This window comes from Marmota marmota, unplaced genomic scaffold (genome assembly GCF_001458135.2).
Source record: "Marmota marmota marmota unplaced genomic scaffold, marMar, whole genome shotgun sequence".
Taxonomy (NCBI): Eukaryota; Metazoa; Chordata; class Mammalia; order Rodentia; family Sciuridae; genus Marmota; species Marmota marmota.
Genome location: NW_025999905.1, coordinates 5,090,639 through 5,112,573, shown reverse-complemented (window position 1 = coordinate 5,112,573; position 21,935 = coordinate 5,090,639). Strand labels below are relative to the sequence as shown.

Below are 21,935 nucleotides of genomic sequence, written 5' to 3'. Positions count from 1 at the left end.
AAACAATATAGGAAAAAATGTTCAACATTTCTAGCAATTAGAGAAATGCAAATCAAAACTACACTGAGATTTCACTTCACTCCAACCAGAATGACAATTATCAAGAACACAAGTAACAATAAATATTGGTGAGGATGTGGGAAAAAAGATACACTCATACATTGTTGGTGGAACTACAAATTAGTGCAATCACTCTGGAAAGCAGAGTGATTTCTCAAAAATCTAGGAATGTAACCACCATTTGATCTACTTATCCTGCTCCTCGGTATATAGCCACAGGAGTTAAATCAGCATACTGCAGCGACACAGCCACGTCAATGTTTATATCAGTGCAATTCACAATAACTAAGCTATGGACCCAACTTAGATATTCACCAACAGAGGAATGGATAAAGAAATTGTGGTATGTATACAATGGAATATTACTCAGTCATAAAGAAGAATGACTTTATGACATTCACTGGTTAGTGGATGGATTTGGAGACTATGAAGCCAAGTGAAATGAGCCATTCCCCCAAAACCAAAGGTCGAATGTTCTCTCTGATATGTGGATGCTATAAGGGGGGCAAAGGGATTAGAAGTTCAGTGGATTAGATAAAGGGCAATGAAGGGAAGGGAGCGGGGATAGAAATAGAAAAGACAGTGGAATGAATCTGATATAACTTTCCTAGGTACATATATGAATACACCACAGTGAATCTCAACATCAGGTACATCTACAAGATTGGGATCCTAATTAGAATTATTAAATCTAATTAGATATTAGATATATCTACTATAATAGATATATGGATTATATCTAATTAGAATTAGGTATATTCCACATGCTTATATAAATATGTTAAAATAGATTCTACTATCATGTGTAACTAAAAATAACAAACAAACAAAAGAAAAGAATAGATCTAGAATAAGAAAGTACTCATTCCTCTTCCTTGTCCATTATTTAACTCTTTGTGTTTGGATTCTTTTTATGTCCCTATAATGGGAAAATACAAATGCAGGACTGCAGTATAGCTAATATAATAACAGTGATAAATTCTGAAAAATGGGTTATTAGCAATTTCATCACTGTGCAAAAATCACATAATGTACTTATACAAAGCCAGATGCTATAGGTCAAGCACTCAATGTGGCCTCCTGATGCAATCAAGACACACGGTGAACAAGAACATGAGGCTGCTGCTGGCATAGTACAGCACACTGTTTTATAATAAATTTTAATAAATAGAAGGAGTACATGCTAAAATAATGATAAAAAGTATAGTAAATATGATTAAGAGTTGGGATATTGAACCATCCTGATCTCCAGAGAGGGGAGAGAGGCTGCAGATTGAGTTCAATGATCTAACCAGTCACAGTAACATAATGAAGTTCCAATAAAAATTCAACATCAAAGCTCAGTGGAGATTGCTGGTTAGTGAATTCAGTGGTGTGTCAGGAGGATGACAGGTCCTTATTCCTTGAGGAAAGGGCACAAAACTCTGCATTTAGGACCCCCTCAGATCTCGCCTTATCCAGCTCTTGACTTGGCTGTTCTAATCTATATTCTTTCATAATAAACCTATAATTATAAGCACAATGCTTTCCTGAGTTCTATGAGTCATTCTAGAGAAATATCAAACAAATGAAAAACTTCAGTCGGAACCTCTGACTTTGTATTTGGTCAAAAATTCAAGTACCCTGGGAACCCCTTAACTTATGATTGGCATCTAAAATGGGGGCGATCATGTTGAGGTTTGTAGCTGAAAACCTGTAGAATCTATGCAAACTATCAATGATTAGTTTTCAGAAATGAATTGTAGTGCACCAGTTGATTTTGGATCAATAAGGCTTGGTGACTTAATTAATAACATTACAACTTTTTGATTTTCATCATTTTTAATATTCAAAAGTGAAAAGCCAGGGATTGGGTATTTAGCACATTGGTAGAGGGCCTTCCTAGCATGTGTAAGGCCCTGGGTTTGATACACAGCATGGCAAAAAACAAAAATAAAAAAATAAAAAACAACCGAAACTAAAAACTGCCAAAGATTTAGCATTAACAAGTTAGTATAGAGAGGTACATCTGTAGTTTGTTGCATATGGTCTTACCTGTCAGCCAATTTTAAAAGCCCTACAGGATTAAATATCTATTTTTTGGTATTTTATTCCCCTGGTCAGCTTAGAGCAACCACAGTCCATGTTTGATGTCAGGCATATTAAAGAAAAAAAGTACTATTCATTTATGAAGGGGTCCTGGGCCAACCCATAAAACTTAATTAATACAACCTACAATTACAAATGTTTCAACAAGTTTTCAGATTAATAATGATAATATTTAAAGTTGCATAATGGCAAACCTGTTTCCTACGAATTCCTCATTGCAAAACATACAAATGCCATGGAAATTGGTATCATTTCGTTCTTGCTGCTGTTGTTCCAGAATTTCTTTCTGTAAAGTAGAAACAGATTTATATTATCTTTAATAAATACAAAGTTGGCAAATATCATAGTTAGAATGGGAGGAAAAGGGGAATGAAAGCACAAAGGGAGTACACAGAAATTGCTAGTTTTAGAAATTTTTCCACTATTGTCTTTGCATCAATACTCCAAGTCTGTACCATTAAAAATCTATAGAACACTCCAGTTAAACAGCTATGCAAGAAACTCAAAGTCAGCAAGGTTTTTCCACCCTGCTCTTAACCTTCTGTCTCCTATCCTCACCTTCCTAAAACAAAAATGTGGTGGGTTTTTTAACTCACTTCTTTCTCTAAATCTTAGTTTGTAATTAAGTTCTGCTCAATTTTCACTTGAACTGTTTCATGTTATTTTTCTCCACCATTTCCATTGCCATCACCCTGAGTCCAATTTTTATTCAGTTATGGGAGTACTAGAAATAAATCTCTTATAGAATTGTCTGATTATAATCCCTTTTTTTCATACCTATATTTTATCCAGCTAGAAATACTTTTTAAAATGTTGTTTTCATGCACATTAATCTTGTACATTCCAACTCAAATAATTAAAAATATGCTCTGGTTGTGTCTGACTTTAATCAGGATGGTTCTATACTTCTCTTTCCCAGAGGTCATTTTATTTCCCTTGGCCTTTTCACTCTTACAAATTTAATCTGTTCATCAAAAACTTGATTCCTATTTCTGACTCAGTGCAACAGTTAAGAACCACTGAAACACAGAGGAGATTTAGAATTGAAATTTGGCTCTCACCTATAATCAATATTTACCTTTTTAATCCCCAGTTACCTCATTTAAAAAATAAAATATCATCTTGCAGCACTGATTATAGAAATAAATCAGCTAATTTATGTAAAGAGTTCAAACTGTGTGGTGGGGATGTGGCTCAGCAATAGAGCACTTGCCTAGCATGCCTGAGGCCCCGGGTTTGACTCCCAGCATCATAAGGAAAAATAAAAATCAAATTGTGAATTAAATGTAGGATATTATTGTTATTGAGACCACTTAAATTCTTGGTGTCATCTCTGGTAGTTATTGTCTCTTTTGTCTTCTGAAGGAAGACAAAGGCCTTTTCTCATATTAATATATTCTATTTCTCCTAACCACATCTAACTTCTCTACTCCAGTAAGATTTCCTTTCTGAGCTGTTGCTCAGGACTAGCTTTTCAGAATATGTGAGCTCAAAGGGACCTCATGAAACTGTCTACTAACTCTGTAAAGAGATATTATGGTGGCATGTTTAAAGCTACATAGCTACTTGGTGCTAAAGTTGTTGCTACTTTCATGAAACAGTAGCTTTTTTCTTAGAAGGTACCTACTGTAGTATATCCATATACAGAGCTTAAAACAATGATCTATTTAGTAAACAAGTTCAGAGTCTAGGAAATAGAGATCTGGAGAGGAAGGGCAGCACTAAAATTTTTCTACAGCATATCCACACTAAAATTTCATTGAAATGAGGCAGAGACGGATGAGGTGCTTAGAATTTGAGTCTTTAGAACACACTAAAATGACAGGATTCATAATATATGCAAGTACAATTATGCCTTATTTCTAATTAAAAAAGAGTTATTTTACATAAGTGAACTTTTTAGATCATGGAGATTTTATTTATTTATTTATTTTTTAAAATTTTTTATTGTTGGTTGTTCAAAACATTACAAATTTCTTGATATATCATATTTCACACTTTGATTCAAGTGGGTTATGAACTCCCATTTTTACCCCATATACAGATTGCAGAATTACATCAGTTACACATCCATTGATTTACATATTGCCATACTAGTGTCTGTTGTGTTGTGCTGCCTTTCCTATGCTCTACTATCCCCCCTCCCATCCCCTCCCCTCCCCTCCCCTCTTCTCTCTCTACCCCCTTTACTGTCATTCATTTCTCCCCCTTGTATTATTTTTCCCTTTCCCCTCACTTCCTCTTGTATGTACTTTTGTATAACCCTGAGGGTCTCCTTCCATTTCCATGCAATTTCCCTTCTCTCTCCCTTTCCCTCCCACCTCTCATCCCTGTTTAATGTTAATCTTCTTCTCATGCTCTTCGTCCCTACTCTGTTCTTAGTTACTCTCCTTATATCAAAGAAGACATTTGGCATTTGTTTTTTAGGGATTGGCTAGCTTCACTTAGCATAATCTGCTCTAATGCCATCCATTTCCCTGCAAATTCTATGATTTTGTCATTTTTTAATGCAGAGTAATACTCCATTGTGTATAAATGCCACATTTTTTTTATCCATTCGTCTATTGAAGGGCATCTAGGTTGGTTCCACAGTCTTGCTATTGTGAATTGTGCTGCTATGAACATCGATGTAGCAGTGTCCCTGTAGCATGCTCTTTTTAGGTCTTTAGGGAATAGACCGAGAAGGGGAATAGCTGGGTCAAATGGTGGCTCCATTCCCAGCTTTCCAAGAAATCTCCATACTGCTTTCCAAATTGGCTGCACCAATTTGCAGTCCCACCAGCAATGTACAAGTGTACCCTTTTCCCCACATCCTCGCCAGCACTTGTTGTTGTTTGACTTCATAATGGCTGCCAATCTTACTGGAGTGAGATGGTATCTTAGGGTGGTTTTGATTTGCATTTCTCTGACTGCTAGAGATGGTGAGCATTTTTTCATGTACTTGTTGATTGATTGTATGTCCTCCTCTGAGAAGTGTCTGTTCAGGTCCTTGGCCCATTTGTTGATTGGGTTGTTTGTTCTCTTATTGTCTAATTTTTTGAGTTCTTTGTATACTCTGGATATTAGGGCTCTATCTGAAGTGTGAGGAGTAAAGATTTGTTCCCAGGATGTAGGCTCCCTATTTACCTCTCTTATTGTTTCTTTTGCTGAGAAAAAACTTTTTAGTTTGAGTAAGTCCCATTTGTTGATTCTAGTTATTAACTTTTGTGCTATGGGTGTCCTATTGAGGAATTTGGAGCCCGACCCCACAGTATGTAGATCGTAGCCAACTTTTTCTTCTATCAGACGGCGTGTCTCTGATTTGATATCAAGCTCCTTGATCCATTTTGAATTAACTTTTGTGCATGGCGAGAGAAAGGGATTCAGTTTCATTTTGTTGCATATGGATTTCCAGTTTTCCCAGCACCATTTGTTGAAGATGCTATCCTTCCTCCATTGCATGCTTTTAGCCCCTTTATCAAATATAAGATAGTTGTAGTTTTGTGGATTGGTTTCTGTGTCCTCTATTCTGTACCATTGGTCCACCCGCCTGTTTTGGTACCAGTACCATGCTGTTTTTGTTACTATTGCTCTGTAGTATAGTTTGAAGTCTGGTATCGCTATACCGCCTGATTCACACTTCCTGCTTAGCATTGTTTTTGCTATTCTGGGTCTTTTATTTTTCCATATGAATTTCATGATTGCTTTCTCTATTTCTACAAGAAATGCCGTTGGGATTTTGATTGGCATTGCATTAAACCTATAGAGAACTTTTGGTAATATCGCCATTTTGATGATGTTAGTTCTGCCTATCCATGAACAGGGTATATTTTTCCATCTTCTAAGATCTTCTTCTATTTCTCTCTTTAGGGTTCTGTAGTTTTCATTGTATAAGTCTTTCACCTCTTTTGTTAGGTTGATTCCCAAGTATTTTATTTTTTTTGAAGATATTGTGAATGGAGTGGTTGTCCTCATTTCCATTTCAGAGGATTTGTCGCTGATATACAGGAATGCCTTTGATTTATGCGTGTTGATTTTATATCCTGCCACTTTGCTGAATTCATTTATTAGCTCTAATAGTTTCTTTGTAGAGCCTTTTGGGTCTGCTAGGTATAGAATCATATCATCTGCAAATAGTGATAATTTAAGTTCTTCTTTTCCTATTTTGATGCCTTTAATTTCTTTCGTCTGTCTAATTGCTCTGGCCAGTGTTTCGAGAACTATGTTGAACAGAAGTGGAGAGAGAGGGCATCCCTGTCTTGTTCCAGATTTTAGAGGGAATGCCTTCAGTTTTTCTCCATTCAGAATGATGCTAGCCTGAGGCTTAGCATAGATTGCTTTTACAATATTGAGGTATGTTCCTGTTATCCCTAGTTTTTCTAGAGTTTTGAACATAAAGGGATGCTGTACTTTGTCGAATGCTTTTTCCGCATCTATCGAGATGATCATATGGTTCTTATTTTTAAGTCTATTGATGTGGTGAATAACATTTATTGATTTCCGTATATTGAACCAGCCTTGCATCCCAGGGATGAATCCTACTTGATCATGGTGCACAATTTTTTTGATATGTTTTTGTATCCGATTCGCCAGAATTTTATTGAGGATTTTTGCATCTAGGTTCATTAGAGATATTGGTCTGTAGTTTTCTTTCTTTGAAGTGTCTTTGTCTGGTTTAGGTATCAGGGTGATGTTGGCCTCATAGAATGAATTTGGAAGTTCTCCCTCCTTTTCTATTTCCTGAAGTAGCTTGAAAAGTATTGGTATTAGTTCTTCTTTAAAGGTTTTGTAAAATTCTGCTGTATACCCATCCGGTCCTGGGCTTTTCTTAGTTGGTAGTCTTTTGATGGTTTCTTCTATTTCCTCAATTGATATTGGTCTGTTTAGGTTGTCTATATCCTCCTGACTCAATCTGGGCAGATCATATGACTTAAGAAATTTATCTATGCCTTCACTATCTTCTAATTTATTGGAGTATAAGGATTCAAAATAGTTTTTGATTATCTTCTGTATTTCTGAAGTGTCTGTTGTGATATTGCCTTTTTCATCCCGTATGCTAGTAATTTGAGTTCTCTCTCTTCTTCTCTTCGCTAGCATGGCTAAGGGTCTGTCGATTTTGTTTATTTTTTCAAAGAACCAACTTTTAGTTTTGTCAATTTTTTCAATTGTTTCTTTTGTTTCGATTTCATTAATTTCAGCTCTGATTTTAATTATTTCTTGCCTTCTACTTCTTTTGCTGTTGTTTTGCTCTTCTTTTTCTAGGATTTTGAGATGAAGTATGAGATCATTTATTTGTTGGTTTTTTCTTTTTTTAAGGAATGAACTCCAAGCAATGAATTTTCCTCTTAGAACTGCTTTCAATGTGTCCCATAGATTCCGATATGTTGTGTCTGTGTTTTCATTTATCTCTAAGAATTTTTTAATTTCCTCCTTGATGTCTTCTATAACCCATTGATCATTCAGTAACCTATTGTTCATTCTCCAAGTGATGTATGCTTTTTCCTTCCTTCTTTTATCGTTGATTTTCAGTTTCATTCCATTATGATCAGATAAGATGCATGGTATTATCTCTACTCCTTTATATTGTCTAAGAGTTGCCCTGTGACATAATATATGATCTATTTTTGAGAAGGATCCATGTGCTGCTGAGAAAAAAGTGTAACTGCTTGATGTTGGGTGGTATACTCTATATATGTCAATTAGGTCTAGGTTATTAATAGTGTTATTGAGTTCTATAGTTTCCTTATTCAACTTTTGTTTGGAAGATCTGTCCAGTGGCGAGAGAGGTGTGTTGAAGTCTCCCATGATTATGGTATGGTGGTCTATTAGACTCTTGAACTTGAGAAGAGTTTGTTTGACGAACATAGCTGCACCATTGTTTGGGGCATAAATATTTATGATTGTTATGTCTTGTTGGTGTATGGTTCCCTTAAGCAGTATGTAGTGTCCCTCTTTATCCCTTTTGATTAACTTTGGCTTGAAATCTATTTTATTTGATATGAGTATGGACACTCCTGCTTGTTTCCGAAGTCCATATGAGTGATATGATTTTTCCCAACCTTTCACCTTCAGCCTATGTATGTCTTTTCCTATCAAATGCGTCTCCTGTAGGCAGCATATTGTTGGGTCTTGTTTTGTGATCCATTCTACTAGCCTGTGTCTCTTAATTGGTGAGTTTAAGCCATTAACATTTAGGGTTATTATTGAGATATGGGTTGTTCTTCCAGCCATATTTGTTTATTTCTGTTACTAAACATGGTTTGTTTTCCTCTTTGATTATTTCCCCCCCCTTTACTGTCCTACCTCCCACTGTTGGTTTTCATTGTTATTTTCCATTTCCTCTTCCTGTAATGTTTTGCCGAGGATGTTTTGAAGAGATGGTTTTCTAGCTGCAAATTCTTTTAACTTTTGTTTATCGTGGAAGGTTTTAATTTCATCTTCCATCCTGAAGCTTAATTTCGCTGGATACACAATTCTTGGTTGGAACCCATTTTCTTTCAGTGTTTGAAATATGTTATTCCAGGATCTTCTAGCTTTCAGAGTCTGTGTTGAAAGATCAGCTGTTATCCTGATTGGCTTACCCCTAAATGTAATCTGCTTCCTTTCTCTTGTAGCTTTTAAAATTCTCTCCTTATTCTGTATGTTGGGCATCTTCATTATAATGTGTCTAGGTGTGGATCTCTTATGATTTTGCACATTCGGCGTCCTGTAGGCTTCTAGGATTTGGGATTCTGTCTCATTCTTCAAGTCTGGGAAGTTTTCTCGTATTATTTCATTGAATAGATTGCTCATTCCTTTGGTTTGGAGCTCTGTACCTTCCTGTATCCCAATGACTCTTAAGTTTGGTCTCTTAATGTTATCCCATATTTCTTGGATGTTCTGCTCATGGTTTCTTAACAGTCTTGCTGAGCTGTCTATGTTCTTTTCCAGTTGAAATACTTTGTCTTCATTGTCTGATGTTCTATCTTCTAAGTGTTCTACTCTGCTGGTAGTATTCTCCATTGAGTTTTTAAGTTGGTTTATTGCTTCCTGCATTTCTAGGATTTCTGTTTGTTTGTTTTTTATAACCTCTATCTCCCTGTATAGTTGATCCTTTGCTTCCTGGATTTGTTTGCGTAATTCATTGTCGAAGTGATCTTTCATTGTCTGATTTTGCTGTTTAATGTCTTCCTTGATACTCCAGATCATCTGAAGCATGTATATCCTGAATTCTTTATCTGACATTCCATCTGCTGCAGCTGTTACCTCTTCTAAAGTTGCGTTGACCTGCATTGCTTGTGGTCCTTTCTTTCCTTGTCTTTTCATACTGCTTGCGTATCTTTCCTGCAGGTGCGGGCGGCGGCTCTGCTCTCTCCTTATTCCAATTGGGGTGTCGTGGCTACCACGCCGGCAGGTCACTGGGCCTGTTCTGGGCGCTGGCGGCGGCTCTGTTCTGCCCCTACTCCAATTGGGGTGACGAGTGTACCACGCCGGCAGGCCACCGGGCCTGATCCGCCGGTCGGTTGCAGGTTTGCCTACCCTGCAGGCGCGGGCGGCGGCTCTACTCTGCCCCTACTCCAAATGGGGTGACGTGTCTGTCGTACCGGCAGGCCACTGGGCCTGTCCCGCTGGTCGGTCGCAGATCTGCCCACCTTTCGGGCACGGGTGGAGGCTCTGCTCTGCCCCTACTCCAATTGGGGTGTCGTGACTACCCCGCCTGCAGGACGCTGGGCCTGTTCCTGGCACGGGCGGCGACTCTGCTCTGCCACTACTCCAATTAGGGTGGTGTTTGTACCACGCCGGCAGGCTCCTGGGCCTGATCCGCCGGTCTGTTGTAGGTCTGCCTACCTTGGAGGCGCGGGCGGCGGATCTGCCCTGCCCCTCCTACCACGCCTGCGGACCCCTGGGTCTGATCTGCAGTTTGATCACTGGTCTGCTCACCCTGCGGGCACGGGTGGCGGTTCCGCTCCGCCCCCACTCCAATTGGGGTCACGTGACCACCACACCGGCAGGGCCTGATCCGGGCGTGGGAGAAGGATCTGCTCTGCCCCTACTCCAGTTGGGGTGACATGTGTACCACACTGGCAGGCCACTGGGCCTGACCCGCCCGGCTGTCACAGGTCTGTTTACCTTGCAAGCGCGAACGGCGGCTCTGCCCTGCCCCTCCTACCACGCCCATGTACCACTGGGTCGCGGGTCTGCCCACCTTGCGGGTGCGAGTGGCGGCTCCGCTCCGCCCCCTCTCCAATTGGGGTCACGCGGTCACCACGCTGGCGAGCCGCTGGGCCTGCTCCGGGCGCTGGCGGCGGCCCGGCTTCTCCCCTCTGGCTCAACGACAAATTGAGGAGACTCGGGTGACTGTGCCTCACCCCCCCTACCAGGAGACCAACTGCTTATGTCACCGCTGGTATTGATGAAGTTCTCTCCTCCGCCGCTTTCTGCTGACATCAGATCTCTGCCATGTTGGTATCCTATGCGAATGGCAGCATTTCATTCCCTTTGCCGGGTAACCAAAGCAACGGGTGATTCCTGACCGGCCCTCAGCAGGACCCGGACCGAGAAGCAGTTTCCGCGGGATCCTTAGCCCTGGGCCAGGGCAGCTCCGGGAGCCGGAACTCGGCCGCTCCATGCTCGGTGTATGCTCTGATAAGAGCAGGCTCCAAGCAGCACTCAGGCACTGAGCCTGAGTAATCTGTCTGCAAGCCGCAGACGAATGGCAGCCTGAAATTACCTGTTATATGGCTGAATGAGCTGAAGTCAGTTGAAAACAGGAATGGTGACGTCAGCTCTCCAAGATGGTGGCTGCTGGCCTCCTCTGTGGTCTGACCGGTGTGGAGAACCGAAATGGACCGCTTCCTTCCCCCGTCTCGAACTCAGAATTCAGCACTGAGTACGGTGCTTGCACGGCTGGCAGAAACTGCAGCGCTGTATCCCTGCGTCGCTACCTCCTCGTTTCCCAGTGCACGCTGCAGACTCTAGCGATTTGCTGAATAAGCAGTGTTACCCTCCGTGCGACAAACCTCTCGCGTTTGAGTCCCCGTAGCCGATCCTCGTGCGATGGAAATCCTTCCTCCAGGTTCCGGAGCACCCCACTATTGCTGGAAATTCCTAACAAGATAGCCTTTAGCCATCCTGACTCGTCATACTCCCACACAGTGAGGCGGCACACGGGGGCAATGCACTCCCCTCGCCACCATCTTCCCCTTCTCTCCGATCATGGAGATTTTAAATTGGTATTTAAAAGGTTAAGTTTTATATGAGATGGCTTCAAAAGTAACTCCCAGGTTTTCCTTTTTTAAATTCCTTTAATTTTATTATTTGATTATACTAGTTATAGAAAAATGTGAAGATACAGAAATATTCAAAGAAAATAAAAATTATCTAATATTTCTCTCCAAAATATGGTAATAATATATTATGTGTTTCCTTTTAGTCTTATTATACTTACATAGCATTTAAAAACAAAACTAGTATTGTAAAAGGCTTACTTTTTTCCATTTTATATTATATAGCAACCATTTTTTTTTAGGACATTAAATATTACCTGAAAATATGATTTGTGGCTGATTGATTTACAATCTAATTATAACTAAACCTTAATTTACTTCTAATTATTGGATATTCAGATTGTTCTGAATACTTGCTATTACACCTAATAATAAATATTAGAAATATTCCTCCATACATATTTTTTATATGTATCTCTCACACAATTTTTTTAAAAAATGGTTTTTAGTTGTCAATGGAACTTTAAAAAAAATTATTTATATGCAGTGCTGAGAATTGAACCCAGTGCTTCTCACATGCTAGGCAAGTGCTCTATCACTGAGCCACAACCGCAGCTCCTCTCACACAATTTTTTAAGGGGAAATTCTAGGGAGTACCAACAAAGTGCATTAGTATTTTTAAGCCTTCTGATGCATTTTACCAGAACTGCCCTCCAAAAAGACTATACCAATTTACAATAAATACCCAGAGTCCCATTTCTTTCTTATATTCCTTGGCAACATAGGAAAGTGGATATTATCCTACAATCTTTATTGTTACAAACTGAGTTGGGGGTGGTGAGGTGAGAGCGTTATCTTTTTGTTTTTTTCTCCCAAATGTAAGCCTTACCCCATGTTTACTATTTATTTGCTTTTCTTGTGTGCTCTGAAAGAGTCTAAGTCTTTTACGTGGAGTCTCCAATACACGCAGTGTCTTGTTTTTCTTTCCATTATGTTCTTCTTTTGTAGGCAAGGCACATGAAAGCTGCATGTCTTTCTCAAATCAAGCCCCCACCACCAGTTAAGCAAAACATGCAAAAATGACAAGAAAGTCTTTTTTTTCTTCTGGGCAGCCATACTATTTTAATGTGTTGGTAATAATAGGGCCATATTCTTCAGGTTATGGAATGTTCCTGACCATTCCATGGACCCTTACTTGAGGATGGTAGCAAGGAGTAAACTTTTGGCTTTATTGCCATTTTCTTTCAGGGTCTTTAAAACTTGGTTCATTGAAACTGCTTCCTTGTGCTCCTTCCAGCAATCATAATTTGTTGCCATGGTGATGCCTATGTAGCAAATTCCAGCCTCTTCAACAAGAACTACCACTGGAACCATGATTATATTGACAATATCTGCATCCCTGGTGCAGAACATGAAACTTTCTGCCGAGAAGCTAAAACAAGGTCCTTCACTTATAACTACTCTCCCCTTTGAGTGACACTAGAGTGTCAGAACAGCTCACCCATTGGAATATGGCACACTCTTCTGGCACAGGAATGACTTCCATCATAGAAGGTCTGAGGCTTCATGGTGGTCCTGTTGATGAACTGATGACTGATAATGACCATATCATTGGGCTGAATCTCCTCCTTCAAGGAGTTGCAAGCTGTCATCACTGACATGCATAAAGTCCTTTAGAGTCAAGATGTTCGCCTGGCAGATGACTTTTGAAGGCATGATGGTATACTGCCTCTGAAGTCTTACAAGGGGGATGCAATTCATATTTTTATCTTCTCTCAAATTAAGGCATCAGATGGCTTGCCAAATGGAAAATCCACATATTTTTCAGTTCTTCTTTCTAAAATTTCTGAACCATCTAGGCCTGTTCCACTAATTATTTCAATCTTCATGCCTGTGGTAGCAGTGCCCAAGGCCATGTCTGCACATAAAGGAAGCTGTATGGGCAAGCGTGCAGGGCCTAGATGCTGGGCCTCATCTTCCCGTTTTCACTGAATTTCCAATTCAAGATGTAATTTAAATGCCTTTTTTTAAAAAAAAATACTTATTTTTTAGTTATAGGTGGACACAGTATCTTTATTTTATTTTTATGTGGTGCTGAGGATCGAACCCAGTGCCTCACATATGGTAGGCGAGCACTCTACCTCTGAGCCACAACCACAGCCCCCAATTCAAGATGTAATTTAACCTGTTCAGTATGATATAGTGTCCTTGCCAGGAATAATTACTACCATATTGTATTGTATTACAAATATATTTTACATTCAGGATCTCTTTGCCCCTACAAATAATTCTAAACTGTTGAGTTCTCCCCAGTTGGAGTCTATTCTCTCTTTTTTTTGGCCATCTATGCTCATCTACTTTCATTCATTGAAAGTTTTCATTACTGCTAGTGGGTTCATTTCTGTAAGCAACCAGCTCCTTCATCTACAACTCATTTCCATTTATTATTCTTTGTTTAGATTTTCTGTTCTTCCTGTTAACCTGGATCACAACTATATATAGGACCTCCCCAAAACATATGAAGAAAACCAGATAATCAAACTCTAAAGACTAAAATTGTTAAATATGTTTGGTCCATGAGAGAGTAACTCTAGCATCTTCCCTGAATGGGCTGCAGATGGTGTTGTCATCTGGCAGGTAAGCTTTGTCTCTTATTTCTGGGTACTCCGTGATTTGGATCTACTGAGGCTATGAGATACCAGATAGATAGACAGATTTAAAGGAAATACTTCCCCCATACATGCATTTAAAAATGTTTATCTGATGCACGCACAAAGGGATGGAAGACAAATTCTGATTGTAAATGGATTTTTTTAAAAAGTAGCCTATAAATAGGTAATGAGTACACTGCATCTGGAAGTGAAACAACTAGAACTGGTACTCCACAAAGCCTTAAGTAACACATTCATGGATCCCTGTTTTCTACTGAATAGAATTCAGTCTTCAATATGTCATTCTCAATGTTCTGTACTTGATTCTAACCTAGGTTTTAAAAAGCCTTCTCTCACATTGATTCCCCTTGAAACCTTATGTTGTAGGTAAAGCTAGAACAAATACTATAATTTGTTTATTATTCTCTGTAGCATTCACAATAATTTATTATGATTTCTTAAACTAAATGGGCTGAAGCAACTGTTTCATCTTTTGCCCATTAGAGTTTATCCTTGTCCTTCAAGGCTCAGTCCAAATGTACAACTGTGGTAAGTGGAAAGATCAGTCAACTGGGATTTAGGAACTCTGCTTTCTTCTGTTTTTGTGACTATCTAGTGATAACTGCAATCTTGGCCATAACTCTTCTCTAGGACTCAGTTTCTGCTGATTTCTAACTTTCTTGGTTTCTGAACACCCGTTTATGGTATTCTCTATCAGCACCTACATTGCTTGGTCTTTAGAAAAACTGTTTCCTAACAATCTCTTCTAATAGAAAATGAGCTAATTTCTTAAAGCAGATTCTCAACACACAATTAAATTTATACCCCAGGTACAACAACACACATATAACAAATCTGAATGCTCTTCTGAATATCAAAATGATCTCAAAGAAGTATTTATAACACTTGATTATTCCTTACAGACATATGGTTGGTACTTATATGATTTGTATTTCATACATAAATTGGAGAGTTTCCTATAATAAAATGACATTTTTAAATACAGTTAATAGCTGGGCATGGTGGCACAAGCCTGTAATTTCAGTGACTCAGGAGGCTGGGGCAGGAAGATTGCAAGTTTGGGGCCAGCCTCAGCAACTTAGTGAGGCCCTAAGCAGCTTAGAGAGATCCCATTTTAAAATAAAAAATAAAAAGGGCTGGAGATGTAATTCAGTGGTAAAGAAACACTGGGTTGAATCTCTAGTACCAAACCAAACCAAACCAAACCAAGCAAAAACCAAAACCAGATAATAGCTTACTGCACATATAAACTACTCTAAAAAAATTATTGTTGGTTATGATTAAAAAAAAAACTTACAAGTTTTTCTTTTTAAAAATCATAACTGACAATATTTAGAAATATTCCAAGAATTTTATATTGCTGTAGGGGAGGGGTTTGGGGAAATTGGTTTTTACTTTAAAATACTATAATTTTTACTTTTTAAAATTGCTTTTAGAATTAGTTGTATGTATATCCAATTTTTTTTTGGGGGGGGCTTACAAATGCAATTTTTTTCATTTTTACTTTTACTATTATATATACATAATTTTAATGAGCATATATCTTTTTATTTTGTGGTACTGGGAATTAAACTACAGGGATGCTCTACCATTAAACTACATCTCCGGTCCATTAATTTTTTTTTTTATTTTTTAAATTTTGAGATAAGGCCTCTTTAAGTAGCCCAGGCAGGCTGACCTCAAACTCCCTCAGCCTTGGGAGTCACTAGGATTACGGGCATGTACTTGACTTAATAAACAAAACAGGAGGTGCATGTCAAGATTAAGATTAGGAACCAAAAGAGTGATAATTACTAACTCCAATGATTAAGGAACTAAGATTATTATTGTATAACAATTATTATATTTTTAAAATTATTAACTTGAAATAATGATATCAAGGTTTCTCTCTTATTTAATAAAGTCAACTCTATGAAGGATTTGTGTCTTATACAATTAATCTGATAGGAAATTCTCCTTATTTCTTAAAATGAGAACACCAAATGTTATATATACTTTTAGTCAAATTTTACTTATACATAAATAAAACATATTAAAATAAACAAATATTTTAATCTGGAAAATACTGTGTCTGTAACAATTTTCACTATCCTTTCTACTCAACTCAATAAATTAAGGAGAAGAAAGTTCTCCTTCACTGAAATTGGCTTTGGTGACATAGTTATGGCATGTTAAGTGAATTCGTAAACAGAGAACCCATTCGACACAGGTAGTTTCCCTAATTTTATCACTATTTTATTTCTTCTGTGATTTTTTACTATGAAAATTCTCACCAATACAGAAAAGTTATAATAATAGTCAAAGAAATTCCTACACCTAAGGCTTACATTTAGTAACTGGTAACATTTTGCCATAGATTTTTTTTCTCTCTTTAAGTGTGCACGTGCATACACACAGATTTTTTTGCATTTCCTCTTTTTTTTTTGGCTGAACCACTTAAAAATAAGTTGCAGAATCATGACACTTTACTCCTAAATATTTCAGTATGCCTCTACTAAGAATAAGGACATTCTCTGACACATACCACAAACTATTATCATTATACCTAAGAAAATGAACAATAACTTCAAAACAGCATGTAGCAGCCAGCTGATACTTAAATTTCTTCCACTGTCCCAAGAATATTGTTCTTCACTACCTCTTACTTGAGACTATTCTTAGGTTCACACATTTAATTTGGTTGTTAGGAACCCTGTCTCTAAATCTTAAACCACAAAATAATTCTATAGCCCAGGACTCAGGTTCTAATGTGTTGAAAATAGAAAATTTTCCAAACTCAATAGTAGTCTTCCTAAGTACATGGGTAACTGCTAAGAAAATCTTATTACTGTTATTATCTCTATGTAATCAACATATATGCTACTACATGATAAGCTTGCTAAGGGCAAAACTATTTGATTCCTCTTTGTAGCCTCCAATGTGCTACAAATCACAGACAGGGTTACACACTATCTGTTTACTAGGGTTACTATTTCCTGTGACTTTTATCTCCATAAATCTTTTAAGTGATTAGAAAGAGTTTAGGCAGAAGACAACCACATTGTCATTATTCACCTTGCAGTTTACTTGCTATGATGTGAAAAAAACAAAACTAAGTTCTACATTCTGTACTTCTTTTTCTGTAGCAAACATGCTAAAAGGAGCTGATCAGGCATTATACATTAATAAGGAAGAAAATGAACATAAGCTACTTGAACAATCAGAAAATTATATTTTATTTTCTCTTTATTTCTTTTCTTCTTCCTTCCTTCTTTTTCTTTCCTTCCTGTGAAACCATAGCATCTCCCAGAATGAGTTGTAGCATATATTTAGTGTCATTTATGAACAAAAAATATAATATTAGGAGACAATCTACAGAAGGACCACAAAGATATACAAATTAATCAGCTTTGTGGTTTTATTTTTCTAAAAATTTCATGCTGGGCTATACAGTAGGTTTATAATGGCACAGATGTTATATGTTTGAGTTTCTCAAGCAGATAATGAAATCAGATAAAAGTTTCATTATAAAATAGGCTGGGATAAAAACCATAGTTTTTATGGGCTTAGAATGTAAGATCAGCTTATATAGTAGGCAATGAGTCATAATAATAAGCTGCATGTTTTTCTAATTGGCATAAAATGTCATGTATAGTAGCAAAGAGGTCAGCATGTAGTCTTTTATCTTTATTCATAAGTTGGGAACAGAGGAAACACTAATGAAACAGCAGATAAACCAGATGGCACTGAACACAGTCATAGAGGATTGACATATAGGTAGGAAAGAAAAATGTTTGGGTGAAATTACAAAAAATAAAAATCAGTCAAATTAGGAATATTGCAATTTAGAAAATGTTTAAGTAAGAACCTGTACATAGGAAAGCCAAAAACTGGTGCTTAAAATGACAAATCCAATGGAAACAGCTTGCATTGTAAATAAGTAAAACTAAGGCTAATACTAACTATAGATATTAAAAACATCTTATGAATACTGACAAGTAAGAGATTTACAAAAGTTTCCTGATTGAGTGGATGTGAGTGGTATGTTACTGGAGTCCTAAGCCAGAGTGTACCTGATTTTGTGCAGTCCCAACAAATCAGATCCAGCTACTCACCACAAAACCAAATGGAAAAAGTAATGGTTAAAGGCAAGAGAAGAATTTATTCAACATAGCTATAGATAAGGGGGAAATCAAACATCCTCAGCTCTGTCTTCCATCCTGAGTCAAGGTTACTGACACGAACTCCCAGATTATACAGGGAAGTGAGTTCAGAAGTCTACACAGTTGAGCAGTCTTCGTTAAACTGTTGTCAATCATTATCTCAGGATGCTGAGCAGAGCCCTGATGGCAGCAATAAGAAAGTTGCTCTTGTGTGAGCTCCTCACAACATGTTTATCAATCAGACCTGTGATTTTTGGAATACAAGGTGACCAGAGGAGAGAATGACTCAGAGAAAAGAGCAGGTCAGGAAAGCAAGACAGCATGTTCCTTGAGTTTTTAAGCAATGGCTGGATACTTTTAGGTGCAACTTGTTGATCTGGAACAGGACAGTGTAAAAGCTGTCAGTTGATTATGGTGTCCCTCTGAGTCTTGAAAATACCTTAGTTATTTTTACCTTGGTGCCTTCACTCTTAGAGGGAAAGAATTACCTGCTTAAAGTATCAAAGAAGACAGATGTAAAATGAAGGCAAAGATGCCAAGCTTTTATCCTGCTTTCAGTTATGTATTGGACATCTGCAGGCCCCAGCAGAGTCAGTGCTTTTAGCAAAAACAGCCTTAAAATCCCTGTTAGTCAAGAGAAAAAATAGCCAATTCTAAGATTCCTTCCCAACCTAGCCCAAGGGCAGGAGCATGGCAGAATCTGTTAGGAATTCTCGGTCCAGGAACTTGGGGCACTCCTCTAACATAGAACACTTCTCTCCAAGTTATGGCAGTGGCCTAAAGGCTCTACAGGAATGCCAAGGACTCTTCTATTTCTCCTACTTCTACTTCTAGAGCCATGGATTATCTCCCAGGTATTTGAGATTTTTTTCAGTTATAACTTCTCCTGTTCTAGTAAGTGTTTCTGGCTAATATAAAACAATGTAGGATGGAAATAGGAGTAAAGGAAGGAAAAGAAAAAAAAAAAACAGGGTAGGATGGGCTCATAAACAGAAAAGAATAAATAAAAATATATTTATCTATACATAAACACACAAAAAATTAAACCTAATGGTAGACCCCAAATTTGGTCCTTATTATTTTTTTTTAAGTAAAGGAAAATACACCAAGTGGAGGGTTTGCATAATAGAGAATTAGGCTGGTCATTGTCCTGTTTTTCTTAGGAAACTTCTAAACCCTTGGACTTTCCTGAGTGATTGGAGTGTCTCTGTTATTGATGGGAGGCTTTTTTTCTTTTCTTTCTTTTTTATTTTAATATTTTTAGTTGTAGATGAACATAATACCTTTATTTTATTCATTTATTTTTTATGGTTATGAGGATTGAACTCAGTGCCTCACATGTGCTAGGCAAGCATATGCTAAAGAAATAACTCAGGATGGGGACTGGCCAGCTAGAAATACCAATCAGGTTAGGGTTTTGAGCCACAAGATATCACCCTAACCTCTGGGTTGTGGTTAATGATCTAATCAATCGCATTTACTCAGTGAAATCTCAGTAAAAACTCTAAATACCAAAGCTCCTGTATGATTCCTTGGTTGGCAAAAGTCTTAGTACTATCACATATTAATGTGCTGGCAGAATAACACAAGCCTAGGGACAATGAAAACTCTGAATTGGGGAAATTCCCACATTTTGTTCTATGTGTTTCTCTTTGGCTTGTTTTGATTTGTATTCCACTGCTATAACTGAAGATAGGAAAGAAGAAATTAAAAAAAAAAATAGGTAGAGAGGCAACATAAGGAAAGACAAGCAATAAATATTGTTTTAGAAGTTCTATGTATTTTTCTAGGTCTGTCATTCCCTAAGTCAGTCTCTCAGACCTGACACTCCCAAATTCTTGGGAGATCTGAAAATCTCCCTTGTGCACTGTTAATTAAACCCTCAATAAGTAGATTAGGCAAAGAGAGATTCTATATTTTAGAAACCTGTAATTTAGGGGACTTTCTATTGATCAGATAATGGAAACTACATCAGCCTAAGGATCCTAAGAATGACCAGACCACAGTAAATTGTCTTGCCATCCACCAGAAGTGATATCATTCTTATATACCTTTCCATACCCACCCCTCATCAAGTTTCCTTTATAAAAGGAGCCAGGACCACCAAAATGCATCTCTCACTCTCAAGATGGCCCACTTTCTCCCTTCAATATGTATCTGCTTTCCTAAATAAACCTGTGTCTAAGCCTTTGTCTGATATGTGCTGAAACTCTTTTCTGTCTCGAAAGCCAAGGACCTTGCTGGCCCTTAGCTAAATTCAGATCCTTTCCAGAGACCTCTTCTCCTATCATAGATTAACACGAGAGTAGTAAAGGCAGTGTTCTCCTGAGTTCTGGGAAGCATGATAGCAAACTATTAAACCTGAGGGAGTAATGAGAATCTATGAATTTACAGTGGGCTGGTCACAGGTGAAGGTGGCCAGGGGATTCCTCACCTTATAGTTGGTGTCTGAAGTAAGGACAGTCTTGTAGAGGATTGTGCCCTTAACCTATGAAGTCTGACCTCTTAGTAGCTCGTGTTAGAAGTCACTGTAGTTATGTGAGGAACAGTACACTATGTAATATAGTGGATGATGTACTAGTATAAACAGACCAAACATAGGGTTATTTTTCACATTGGTTCTTCAAATAAGTTAACCCTTATACCAAAGAACATCTCAAAAACAGTAAAATAGTACAAAGGTTTAAGAGTTGTCATGATGCATTACAAATATTTGCTCTCTTTTGATTGGACGCTGACAGTTTCAGGCTACCTAGAAAAACAAACTTTTTCAAGCTTTCTTCTCTAAACATGGTTTTGGTAAATAATGGTTGGTTACGACTGGGGACTCAGAGAACAATGTTCTCCAAATATGGCATTTTTTTTTTTTTTTGCATGCTGAGCAATGAGATCTAAAAGAAAATTAAAATGCCTTCAAAGCAGGTTCAGAATCAAGATGTCTATAACCTTATCTTATCTCTCTATTTCAAATGCAGGGAGAGGCTTTCTGCAAAGTTGATTTATTTGGCTAAACTCCAGAACTGCCAAAGAAGAAACATTTACCTCTGGCTCCTTCCCTGAGCTCCTATCACAGAAGAAAGACTGAAGTCTTTCCACATATGGACAATTTTTTTTTTCAGAGAGAGAGAAAGAGAGAGAATTTTTTAATATTTATTTTTTAGTTTTCGGCGGACATAACATCTTTGTTTTTTTTTTTGTATGTGGTGCTGAGGATCGAACCTGGGCCGCATGCATGCCAGGCGAGCACACTACCGCTTGAGCCACATCCCCAGCCCGTCCACATATGGACAAATTTTTATCACATACCAATGTCCTCTGTTTTGGCTTCAGAGAATCATTTATAATCCATTGGATATTCTGCAGTACCACTGGACTTTGTCTCGGGCCACTTTGTGTTCTTCTACCTCATTTGAGTTCTCCCCAAATCACTTACTACTCTCCTAAAAATTGTCTACATTCCTCATTTTTCCCCTTCTGTAGAAAAAGGGGTATTTTAAATTTCTGAATCATGTTGGGTAAACAGGTTATCAATGTGAAATTTTCCCCTTTTTGCATACTAATAAATTTATATGCTTTTTCTTCTACTTAATTGAAAGTCAGTTTATTCCAGTGAACAGTGGAATAAATTCAAAGGGCAGTGGGGAAATTTCCCTTCATCCCTATAGTCCTAATCTTGGCTTCATCTTTTCTTCACTTAGGTACTTTGAAATGCTATATTTCTGAGCCCTCCCATGGATACAGGGTCAGAGATGTCAGAAGATCATCAGCAAGTATTTGGGTTGACTTGT

At 37.9% G+C, this 21,935-nt stretch overlaps 1 protein-coding gene and 1 pseudogene across 2 annotated transcripts in view; both read right to left on the bottom strand.

Annotated features, from left to right (window-relative positions):
• Znf277 (zinc finger protein 277) overlaps positions 1–21,935 on the bottom strand; it is a 139,442-nt gene that overhangs the window by 34,660 nt on the left and 82,847 nt on the right. For both annotated transcript variants that reach the window (XM_048799624.1, XM_015498106.2), the window contains exon 5: positions 2,343–2,434. In XM_048799624.1, coding sequence (XP_048655581.1) covers positions 2,343–2,434 — 92 coding nt within the window. The remainder of the gene's footprint in view (positions 1–2,342; positions 2,435–21,935) is intronic.
• On the bottom strand, positions 11,322–15,061 carry LOC125615517 (annotated as a pseudogene).